Source organism: Ceratotherium simum, chromosome 36 (assembly GCF_057802395.1).
Source record: "Ceratotherium simum simum isolate JZ-2026a chromosome 36, ASM5780239v1, whole genome shotgun sequence".
In the NCBI taxonomy this organism is placed as follows: domain Eukaryota; kingdom Metazoa; phylum Chordata; class Mammalia; order Perissodactyla; family Rhinocerotidae; genus Ceratotherium; species Ceratotherium simum.
Window position 1 is genome coordinate 5,516,966 of NC_141935.1, and position 13,014 is coordinate 5,529,979.

The window sequence follows — 13,014 nt, forward strand, 5'->3', positions numbered from 1 at the left end:
GAAACTCAGTATGCTATATCTATATGAAAACACATTTACAGATTGATAAGTTAAAAAGTTTATTTTATGCATTATAAATTCTTTTTTCCTCTTAAAAGTCTTTCTGTAAAAACAAAAAGCACACAAACCAAGAACCAAAACAACCTTTCCATCTTTTTACTTTGAGTTACTTAATAGGTAGGGGCCTAGGAGTAGATTTAGGGATATTTTCCACAAAGCTAGATGTTATCTGCAGGCTTGCTTGTCAAGTGTTGGAGGGCCTTGTAGAAGAGCACCATCTACTGGCAGATTCAGCCTTTACTAAAGCTCACTAGATACGGGACTGTAATCAAAACCAAGTGGTAGTGACAGTCAGAAGCCTACACATTGCATTTTACTTTCTTTCCCCCCAAAATAACTTTGTCCATCCTCACTCAGCACTTTGCATCTGTGGGAAATCTCTGAATGTTAGAACTATAGGAACTGCTAGTAATATGTGTGGAGCAGCAGTGGTTACACAGTGGCCCATCCAGGGTCAGGAGGGCTGGAGGACTTAGGAACAGCATGGTCATATCCTTTCTATGGTTCCCCCTTTTCCCCTTGGCATCTGGAAATTACAAGTACCTGTAAAGTTTTCTTTGCCTTAGAACATTCTTTTAATAAGTATTGAGCACATATTTGAAAGGAATAGTACTGAAAAACTGGATTCCTTATATATTATTAAACTTTCTTCACTAAAATTCACATCAGTTTTACCTAATTCAGTAGTGACAATTGAGCATTTTTCATTTGTATTTCTTGAAATTTTGCTTAAGCTATATAGTTAAATCTTTTTTTGTGTGTGAAGAAGATCAGCCCTGAGCTAACATCCGTTGCCAATCTTCCTCTTTTTGCTGGGGAACATTGGCCCTGGGCTAACATCCACGCCCATCTTCCTCTACTTTATATGGGATGCTGCCACAGCATGGCTTGACAAGCTGTGTGTCGGTCTGCGCCCGGGATCTGAACCTGTGAACCCCGGGCCAAAGTGGAGCACGCGGACTTAACCGCTACGCCACCAGGCCAGCCCCTATATAGTTAAGTCTTTGAGCAAACCAATGGCAAAGGAGGCGGGGGTTAAATTTTTTTGTTTTTTTAAGGAGAGAGACATATGCTTATTAATAATATTATGCTTATTAATAATAATAATAATAAGAGAATTATCTGGTGAGACTAATCCAATAAAGAGCAAAAATACTGCAGGAGAAAGGGGACAGTTGCCATAGTGTCTGTTAGCTTGAACACCTTTCTAGCAAGTTTTCTGGAAATCTGTGTTTAATATATACATTGGCATTAAAAAATCTGTAGCTAAATAGATATTTTTTAACACAGAACTACTTTGAAAGAACATTTGAGAATCCATAGCGGAGAAAAGCCTCATCTTTGTAGTATTTGTGGGCAAAGTTTTCGTCATGGAAGCTCATACAGGTAAGTCAAGCCATTTTTTCCCTGTTTTAACTGAGATAAAATTATATCTATTTTAATTCTATTTTATTATCATTGCATTAGTTGTTTGTTGAATTAAAACATTTCTTAGCACTTATGATAAGCAAAGTTGTGCAAAAAACTTCACTGTATAGACTCTCCCCTACATTACAACTTTAATATTGTCTTCATTCTGTGGTATAAACTATTATTAAATATTTCTTCGTCACCAAGTTTGCTGAAAGCTTTACTAAGTCTTTGTCATTTAAATATTTATTTCATTACATTTTTTTGAATCAACATTCATTAAAACTCTGGTGTTCTAAACGTAGTGTATTTCTTCGCTCTTGTTTATCAAAGAATGTTTTGGTATGAAAATATGGCAAAATTGAATACTCCGGGATTCTCCATTTTAGAAAGTCTTCTGTGCATTAGTTGTAACTTACATAATTATTTTTATAGCTGAATCTCTGACCACACTTGCAGTTTGTGAAAAGTTGTCGTTTTCTGAATAAATAATAGATGACTATCTACTGTGAGCTATGCATACAATTTTAATTTTTAATGCTCTTAAGAATTTTAATCTTAAGGCTTTAATTTTTACTTTCATTTATTATTTAGTTCTTTTTAAGTTTAAACAGATTGTTTCCCCCTAGGATGTAGTCCAGCCAGTTTCCTGGTTTTAGTTGTGGTAGAATCAGCACCTGTCTGGCAACTGGAAAGGGAAAGCTATTCATTTCACTAGGATATATATAGATGGAGGGTTGTGGGGATAAAAATAATTCAGATTAAATGGATTTTAATAATTTAAACCTTTTATAATCTGTCTTTGAGTGACTATAATATGAGCCACATTTTGTGTGGTTAGTGTGAAGAAAAGTAGTAAAAGGTTAATTATCAGCAAGTCAATTACTTATAAAATGTACTAGATTCTCAACTATCAGTTTATAAGTGGTTCAGTTGTCCAGAATAGGAGAAATCCCAAATTTGCTGTATCATTTGCTATCATCGTGTGTTTAAGTCACTTGAACACTTAACCCGTTGGTCTGATTGTAATTCCTGCAGATTCACTCCTACTTTTGCTGTCCCTGAGACTTCGCCATTCAGACAGATAACGACCCTAGATGTTTGGTAGGTTCGGTGAAAGCAGGTTTAGGATCTAAAACGTCGGGAGGGAATACCATCCGGAAGTAGTGTGAGCATGTGCACGTGTTGAAGTGCTTTTTTGAAAGAAGTGAGTAGGAACCCTGGAGTCAGGTAGTGAGAGTGGAAAGGACTCTGACAGTCACAGGAATGGAGCAGATAGTGTGTGAGGTGGTTGAGGAAACAGTCCAGTTTCCATTATTTTGGGTTAACCAAGGTTTTTCCTTCTGTGGCACCAGTTTCAATGGCCTTCAATTGTTTTTCTTTATAGACTCCACTTACGAGTACATCATGATGATAAAAGATACGAGTGTGACGAATGTGGGAAAACATTTATTCGTCATGACCACCTCACAAAGCACAAAAAAATACATTCAGGTGAGGTGTAGTTTGTAATGATTTTTCCAAAGTCCTTCTAAAAAGCACCTGAAAAGGGCAGACTACATCATGTTTATGTTGGCTGTAATTGTAATAATTTGGTATATGTTGGTCACCCCTTTGTAATGCTGGTTCTAAAAACCTTTTCTAAAAAGCATCTGAAAGGGACATAATTCTATGATACGTTTTTGTTCGCTGTAATTTTAATCATTTGGTTGCCCAATTTGACTACAAACTATATTTTAAAGTTTGTTTTCATCAAATTCTCAAAATTTGCATTTTTGCATATTATGTAGATATGTGCAGTAATTGCTATTGGCACTTCTCTAATGGGAGAAGCCAAGATAATATTTCTCATTTTGATTGGATTTGAAAGAAGTTAGCAAAACTTAGATGTTTGAAGAGAAATTATTATAATTGTGTGTTAAAGTTTATGTAATAGTGAATTTTTAAAACCCTATCTTTGGAAAAGAGTACCTTAATAATCCTGATCAATTTCAGATCTTTATACTGTATTTATAATTTTTATATTCTGGGGATTTCTTTCATATTTTCCTCTCAGACTGATGTTCAGGAAGTGCTAAGAGAGTCAACTCTATGAGCAAAATAATGAGCACAATAATGGGAAAGAGCCATCTCTATGAGCACAGTAGAACAGGTGATTGTTATTATAAATGTAATTTAAATAGAAAGTATGCGACAGGTGTAATTACTTTCTTAAATGACCCCAGTGAGGCAGGTTGCAGTTGGTATCACCACTTTTAAGAAATGCTGAAGGTCTGATGACTTTTTCACTGGAATTAGGCATTTTTAGGAGGAGAAGTCCACATTCCTAATTCTAGAGGTCACATGGTCTAATTGCACACTGATATTAAGTTGAGACAGTGGTTTTCAAAGGCCAAGCCTTTGTAATTGTATATAAGAATAGAGATGAGAACTTGGACTCATCTAGAATTTTCCTTTGTATTTGTATTTTGGCTCATTACAAATGTAAGCAATCCCCACAGATGAAAAATCTTTTAAAAGTAAAGTACAAAGATCTGAAAACGTTCAGGTACTTTTTATAAACAGTAAGACAGCCTCATCTTGATTCAGTGTATGTTCATTTGAGGTGTTTGATATCCAGACTGTTACATTCCTAAAAACATCTTGAGTTTTGAAGTAATTTCATTTATCTTGCTCTGTTATGTTGGAAGGTAAAATTTGAAGTCTACAACAAAAGGCTACTGATTCCTTCTCCAAGTGGGGAGAAGGATTCACATCCATGAAAATAATCATAGATTGATTGAAGAAAGACATCTGAATAAGGAACATAAAGCGAATAGCCCAGAATAAAGGGTGGCTTTACTTTTCTGGTATATTTCTCACCATGTTATCTTACTGTTTGATAATTTGTTTCTGGGGCAGAAAAACTGAAATGCATATTATAATCAAAATATTTGGGTCTTTAAGGTGAGAAGGCTCATCAGTGTGAAGAATGTGGGAAATGTTTTGGTCGTAGGGATCATCTCACTGTTCATTACAAAAGCGTACACCTTGGAGAGAAAGTGTGGCAAAAGTAAGTGAAACAGCCAAGTTTCTCATAATTACCACATTGGATAATGTTGGAAGAAAGTTATAGCTTGTCTCATAGTTGATTTTGTGTAATTGAGGATGGGTTAACCAGCTCTCTTTCCCTAGCTTCCTGGGCTTCTCTACAGACCTAAAGGAATTGAGTGAAGCATATTTTTCCCACTTGTTTTCAGTTGATTCAAAGGCTAGGAGGTGGTAGACATTGAAGTTAGTGACTAGTATAAAATCTTGTCATTCTTTGGGGATTTTGTTTATCTTTGGTTGTTGTGGCTCTTTGAGAGCTAAATATAAACATGCTGCCTATATGTTATACTTAATAAGACAGCAATTGTTGGGAAACGCTTGTAGTCAGAATTGAAATATCTTTCTAATCACACTAAGCATTTAAAATGGTAGTTTATTTGAAGGAGGCATGTGCTGTCCTAAATGTCAGATTTTTAAATACAATTTAGATATCCAAGTTTAATTGAGATTAGTTGTTGAGTATAAAATGTTCAAAGAATTCATGTTCTTGGATTAGGTATTTGGAGCAAATGCTAAGTAATAGACCTGGTCTAAGGTGCCAAGAAACTTAGTTTAATAGTACTGAGCCTGATCAACAAAATGTACACGGTATATATAAATATAGTAAATAAAGAAGAGTAGGAAGTGCTGATTTTTATTCATTTTTTACATTTTCATGTTTTGGTTTATTGTTTCTTTCATTGATTTTGTTCATTGATGCTCTCGTTGAATCAATGTATTCGTTGTGGTCATTGAACTCTTACATCATTAGATACTAGCAACACTGCTGAGTGTTGGAATATAAAGATATGCATGATCCTGCAGAGAAAAGGAATAAGAACTTCAACACATTGTGTGAATGGGTGGAAATAGACTTAGAACTGCAGACTCACTCGCTCCGGAGATTCTGTCCCTCTTTTTCTCAACCCCTTTATGCCCTTAAAAATTATTCAGTACCTCAGGAGCTTTTGTTTAGATAAATTATTATATAATATAAAAATTATAGTATTATTTAAGTTATATAAATCATATTAGAAATTAAAATGAGAAAAGATTAAGTACTTATTAATTCATTTAAAAATAATAATACACTCATCACACACTGACATTAATAGCAATTTTGTGAAAAATAGCTACTTTACAAAGCAAATATTAAAAGAGTGTCATTGTTTTACATTTTTGTAAATCTCTTTAATGGCTTAATGGAAGACAGCTGGATTGTCATATCTGCTTTCATGTGTTATTTTGTTTCAAGTAAGTGAAGAGAATCTGGCCTCACTCAGATATGTAGTTGGTAAAAGGAGGAGAATTATGATAGCCTTCCTAGATAGATGTGGATATTATGCTTTGCTACTACTCCACAACTAAACAAGTTTAGTTGTTTAGTGGACAACGTTTGTTAATAATGCCTCCAATCTCTCAGAAAGGAGTATTGGGAAGCTGTCAAGATCACAGGGGTAGATGCAAGGTTTCCAAAATTCTTATATTAGTTTGAAAGCTCAAATTTTATCATTGATAACAAATATTGTCAATTTTTTGCCTTGAAGTGACAGGCTTACTTCATTTAAATTTCAAGAAAATGTCTGCCAAATACCCAAGTCTGTAACTATAGTTCGTCTTTCGTTCTGCCAAGTAAAATGGCATTCCATGAGGAAGGTGGCAACTTCAGCTCACAGCTGTCTTCCAGGTGCTTTTCTTTGAGACGACCATTGCACTTTGGTATACAGTGGAAGTGCTTTGTGTGTGCTTCCCAATTCATCACAGAGAATATTAAAAAGTCCACCATCTGAAAGGTTGAAATTTAATAAAATTGGTAACCTTACTGCTTCATCACATTTTTTTTCTTTCTGTGAGTGCATGGTGGTGAAGAATACAAGGACCATTAGTACATTTTGGTACCACTACCTTGTTTAGAGCTGAAGTACCAGCATTTTACCCACTGTTCTGTCGTTAGTATAAATGTTAACATAGTGAGAAAGGCAAATAATATTATAGTGTTACTTTTGAAAATAATTTTGATCCTGTAGACTCTATGAAAGAGTTTTGGGATCCCCTTCCCCCCACAAGGGCCTGTGGACCTATCTGCTGGCCTAGATAATTATAGAACCAGAACCCATAGGCTCCACTTTCTACAAGGGCTGGCTAATGTTGGATCTAGAATATGGAGCCTTATGTATCATTTTATGGAACTAGTACTTAATACTATGTGATAAAAAGCCATTGAAGATTTTGAACAAGAAGGGGTAACTGTTGGATTTTTATTTTAGGTAGATCACTCTTATTGATGTATGGAGGCTGGATTTGTGGTGGATAAATCTGGAGGCAAGTAAATCAACCAGTTAGAAGGCTGTTATAACCTAGGAAAAAACTGGTGAGGGCCTAAACTCGGGAGTAGTGTTAGTAATGAACAGCAGAGGATACTTATTTGAAAACTATTTAGGCCTTTATTGAGGGAATGGGAGCAGTCATGGATGATTCCTGTTTTCAAGGAATTCCTGTTTTCAAGCGGGTGGTTGATAGCAGCCACTGAGATAGAGACTGTAGAAGATGGTCTGAGTTCATAGTGGGAGATAATGAATTGTTCGGTGTGTGTTGACTTGGAGTTGCTCAGTACAACCTGAAACAAAATTGGATGGGTAGACAGTAGTCTAAATCCCAGGAGTGAAGTCAGGGCTGTGGACACAGATCCCTATGTGAGGATGTAGAAGCAGATGATCCAGGGAGCGAATGTGCAGCGTGATGAGCATTAGCACCCCTCCTTCCGCCAAGTGTGTTCTAATGTTTCTTCTTCCTTCTAAACTTTGTAAAATGGTGACTCCACTTCAGTATCCACTTCTTCACTTTCCATTCACTATTGCAAGCTGTTGCACTATGACCTCTGACCGTACTGTACCTCTCAAATTGCTATCAGTATGAGTTCCTTATTGCCAAATCCAATAGATATTTTTAAGTCCTTTTCATACTGGGCATCTCGGCTTCATTTGGAACTGTTTATCACTCCTGCCCTGAAAATCTATACTCTTTAGCATCCATGTGAGAATGGTGTGTACCATGCAGGTCCTTGTAAATTTTATCTTTATCCTACGTCCACTGTGAAACAGTCAAAGTGTTTTGAGATATCTGTGTTCAAAACATCACTCTGTCCATAGTATAGACCAAGATTTCTTAGCCACAGCACTACTGACATTTTGGGCTGGATGATTGTTGTGGGGGGCTGTCCTGTGCTCTGTAGGATGTTTATCAGCATCCCTGGCCTCTACCCACTAGATGGCAGTAGCACTTACCTACCCCCAGCTGTGAAAACCAAAAATGTCTTAAGGCATTGCCAAACGTCCTATGAGGGGCAAAATTGCCCCAGTTGAGTACCACTCTTTCTTTCTCTGTGGGCCTATGGTGACGCTATTTGTATCTCTATATTTACCATGGATTTGAATGGAATAAGACAAACCAAGCTTCCTGGTTATGAGTGTTTTGCTAAGTTTATCAATGTCACTCCCAATTCCTTAAATCCAAATTATCTTTTTAAATGTCTGTTTCAACATGTAGAAGTAAGTTCCTAGAAGACAGGGCCTTGCATGGTGTCTTTGCAGCTATTTTGTAAGTGTTGAGTTGGATGAATTGACAGGTGTGAATGGCATTTGAAACCTTAGGCGTACTATTGCTATTTGATATTGGTAACAACATGCCAACATTCCAGTAAAACTCAGTAGATATGTTAAGAGCAAACTGTCTTATAGAACATTATAGTAGCCTGTGTTTGGTTTAATTATTTTGCCATGTACTCATTAGACATAAATTGCTTTCAAGGTGAGATGATATGGCTTTCCTAAGAACTACCACGTAAATGCTAATCGTTTTACAAGTATCTTAATCCTCACAATTAAATTTTGAGTTTAGGATCACTAAACTCACAAACACGTACTCTTAGACACTACACTTTGCTGCTTACAAGTTAACTTTTGAATAATTTATAGCTTTTTATGTCTATTAATCTGTAATAAAAATGAAGGACTGGTATCTCATTCTGTTTTACTTAGGTGTAAAGTTTATTTTAAGTACCAGTTTGTAATATTTATTTGTTATAAAGTGAACCAAGGACAGCAGTGTCACCCTTTGGATGGATGCACATTTTGAGATTGCTGCAGCATCTTTTCATTCAGCCTCAGATCTATTTTTTTTTCAATTTAATTAAGGTGTAATTTACATACAGAGAAATTCACTCTTTAGTGTACAGTTCTACATTTTGACAAATGCATGCAGCCATTTACATAATCATTACAACAGTCAAGATATGGAATAGTTCTATCACTCCCCAAATTTCCACCACGCTTCTTTGTCGTAACCCTTTTTTTCCCCCTTGAGCCTATCATTGATTTTTTTCTGTCCCTATAATTTTCCCTTTGGTGTTTTTTTTTTTTTTCGTGAGGAAGATCAGCCCTGAGCTAACATCCATGCTAATCCTCCTCTTTTTGCTGAAGAAGACCGGCTCTGAGCTAACATCTATTGCCAATCCTCCTCCTTTTTTTTCCCCAAAGCCCCGGTAGATAGTTGTATGTCATAGTTGCACATCCTTCTAGTTGCTGTATGTGGGACACAGCCTCAGCATGGCCGGAGAAGCAGTGCGTCAGTGCGTGCCCAGAATCCGAACCCAGGCCACCAGTAGCGGAGCGCACGCACTTAACCGCTAAGCCACGGGGCTGGCCCCCTTTGGTGTTTTTTAATAGCAAATTATAATGATGGTAAAGTTCAATGATTTATTTAAAGCTTAAAAGTAGTTTAAAGTTGAAAATCTAAGGACCTCTTTGTATAGATTTGTTTGTTGACTATAACTGGAGGAGGAGGATCTAGAGGTAAGGTTGATACTTAAAGTATTTCCTTGTTCCTTCAGTGTTCTATGCTTTAATATGAGAATTATATATAAAGTTGTAAATGAAGTTATAACTTATTTTCCTTATCTTATTTGTTAAAATTATATTGAAAAACTTAAATCTTTTTATTTTCTTAGATATAAAGCAACTTTTCATCAATGTGATGTTTGTAAGAAAATTTTTAAAGGCAAATCAAGTCTGGAAATGCATTTTCGGACACATTCAGGTAAAACTTAATGAATAGGTTATATATATTTGTGTAATTATTCAGGAGTAAAATATGGCCATTTAAACTTTTTGTTCTTGGTTAAATTGTTTTGTTTTTTCCCTGTTAAGATTTTTACTCATTATGTGAAAATTGATGTCGTGAATGAGCAATATTCTGGTCTTCTATTCTCTATTATATAAGCTTCAGTACTTTTGAATATCATTTTGTAGAATTGGGGGAAAATTTTTTCCATAGGGAATTTACTCAACTCTTAGCTCTCATTTTTCCCGTTTCTGGTTGTTTATGGTTCTTCTATATCTATATAACTCTCTGAAGAGTTTCTTCTTCTCTTTTGACAGAGTAATTCAAATATGACCTCAAACATGACCCTTGTCTTGGTCACCAAGTTACCATTGTATAGTTTTCCTTTAAACATAGTCAGTTGTGATTTATAGGTAGTTATGGTAGAATAATTTGCTTCAGCAGCTTTCCAGAAGTAGTCATTTTATAAATCTTTCTTTTTTCCTTTTGGCAATACTACCGTATTTTGAAATATAGACTATGTTGGAGTCTTTGCTATATGTTGTCATGGTCCTTATTTGACTTCCCATATTAATTAACAATTTTTAAAGCTTTCTTTTTAAGAATGAAACCCATTTATGGCTGCTTTGTTTTATTTTTAGTTTTGATTTTGACAGGCTGTTGTTCTGGAAGAGGAAAATAATTGATTTCATGAATATGAGAATGGGAAATACCTGGATTTGGGCAATTTCAGTAGCAAAAAATTGCAGTAAAGAATTTATTACTGATACAGTGCTTCTATTAAAAACAAAATTAGACCTCCCTACGAATGAAAAAGTCAGAATTCGAGGGTACATAAATATGAGTGTCAAATGAGGAAACTATATTAATGCTATCTTCCACATTAGTTATAAGTGATAAGCCTAATAAACTCATGACTTGAAAGAGATGGTGAACTTACAGAAAGTTAATTCGAGACCATTGAGGATTTAAGAATTGTAAAACTGCAGGAATTATTCTAAAGGAGAAACTTAATAAAGGCTGGCTTTGTAATTGCATCAAGGTTTTTGAAAACTGATTTATAGTAAGTAGTTGATGACCAATGACTGTGGAATTTTCATCTCTGGATACCTCAGTTAATTGGAATCAGAGACAAGTCTCTCTGCCCATTGAAAATTGAGGAAATGAGCTCTATTATAGAATGAGACAAAGATTATTGCGGTTGTGAAGTGAGAGGGAGAAATCATCTAAAGCAGGGGTCAGCAAACTTTTTTTGTAAAGGACTAGATAGTAAATATTTAAGGCTTTGTGGGCCAGACAGTCTCTATCACAACCACTCAGCTCTACTATTGTAGCATGAAAACAGCCATAGACAGTGTGTAAACAAATGAATGTGGTGCATTCCAATAAAGCTTGATTTACAATAACAGGCAAGAGGCTGTCAGTGGCTTTTGGGCTATAGTTTGCCAGCTCCTGATCTAAAACCATCAGCAGGCTACTCAGACGGGATTTCACAGAATGTCTGTTCCAAGTCCAAGGTGGTCACCACATTCCCAAGTCCATTCCTGAGATTTATAGGTGCAGAAACTCAATTTTATATCTGTGCACTCAGAGTTGTAAGTATTCTGAGGAGTTCTTCATAATAACGACTGGAAATAGATTCACCAGAATGTCAACTTATTATTTCACCTTCTAGAGAATGAGGTATTAACATGTACTGGCCAAAGTATCCTTTTTCTCTTATCAAGGAAGCAGAGTTGCTAAATTTATTAATCAGAAGGAGAATTGCTAAATGTTGTTATAGAGTGAAATTAGGTAGTGATTTTATGGAATAGTATAATGAAAACATGGTGAAAGATACTGAGCCAACTTTACCCTTGTAACAGTGCACCTTTCTGGTGACCAGAATAATTTTGTTCCCCGGATTCTTTTTCTCTAGTCAGGATACGCTTAGTGCCCTATCTGAACTGGTAGATTCCTGTGTTTTTGGAATCCCCTTAACTAGACTCCATGCAGACCTTTTCTCTTCTATTAATATATTCTTTCTCTAGATGAGGTAACAGATAATGGATTGGTTTCAGTTTTGGCCAGGTCAATAACACTTAATTGCTTCAAATGAATAGATATGATCAGTGTCTAGCCCAGGACTTGCAAATAAGAGGTGCTTAATAAATATTTACTGAATGAATGAATTTATCATATTTTCCCATGACTGCCCTCTAATCTCTTTGATATTTTCAAACCACACAATTAGAGAAATTAGTTGGAAAATGGATATATGATTTTCTTCCACAAATGGCTTATTCTCATCCATTATGTGTTTTGCTTGTGTAATCCTCAGATAGTGATTACATCTGTTCTTCAGCAAGAGTCTTGTTGAAACATAATACATTCAGTTAAAATGGGCATAAAGCTGATAGCAAATTTGGGGCTTGATTTTAGAGTTGGCAGAATTTTTTAAGCTGTTTTTATTGAAGTATAACCCATAAGGTGCACAAATCTTAATGAACAGCTCAGTGAATTTTTATAAATGAATACATCGTGTAACCACCACTCAGATCAGGATATAGGAAGCATTCTCCTGGCCCCTCCCAGTCAGTAACCTCCTTGCAAAGTGATCATTATTTTGACTTATATCACCAATAATTAGTTTTGCCTGTTTAAACTTCATATAAATGGAATCATACAATGTGTACTCATTTTTGTCTGGTTTCTTTCCCTCGATATCATGTCTATGAGATTCATCCATGGAAGTAGTTTGTTTCTTTTCATTTTCATATGAGTATATCACATTTTATTTATCCATTGTTCTTTGATGGACACTTGGTTTGTATTTACTTGGGTCTATTATGAATAAAGCTGCTCTGAACCTTCTTGTCCATGACTTTTCCTACATATATACATTCATTTCTCTTGTGTATATTCCTGCCCGTGGGATTGCTGACTCGTAGGATATGCATATGTTCTACTTTAGTAGACACTATTAAATAGTTTTCGAAGGTAATTGTGCCAATTTACACTCCTACTGGTAGTGTATGGTCTATGAGAATTCCAGTTGCTCCACATTTTCACCAACACTTGATGTTGTCTTTTTTTTTTTTTTTTAAGTCATTCTGATGGATATGTAGCACTATTGCACAGTGGCTTTAATTTGCACCTCTGAGATGAGTAATATTGAGCACCTTTCCATATGCTTATCGGTCGTTTAGGTATCCACTTTTATGGAACACCTGATTAATTCTTCTGCTGATTTTCTTAATTTGCATCGTCTGTCTTTTTCTTTTTTTTTTTTTTTTTTAAAGATTTTATTTATTTATTTTTCCCCCCAAAGCCCCAGTAGATAGTTGTGTGTCATAGCTGCACATCCTTCTTGTTGCT

At 35.5% G+C, this 13,014-nt stretch overlaps 1 protein-coding gene across 1 annotated transcript in view; it reads left to right on the forward strand.

The window, feature by feature from the left end:
* The window catches only part of ZBTB41 (zinc finger and BTB domain containing 41), a 48,389-nt gene that overhangs the window by 21,731 nt on the left and 13,644 nt on the right, over nt 1-13,014 (forward strand). Inside the window, exons 7-10 of the mRNA XM_004438987.3 lie at nt 1,351-1,446; nt 2,858-2,964; nt 4,417-4,522; nt 9,545-9,633. Of these exons, the coding sequence (XP_004439044.2) occupies nt 1,351-1,446; nt 2,858-2,964; nt 4,417-4,522; nt 9,545-9,633 (398 nt within the window). The remainder of the gene's footprint in view (nt 1-1,350; nt 1,447-2,857; nt 2,965-4,416; nt 4,523-9,544; nt 9,634-13,014) is intronic.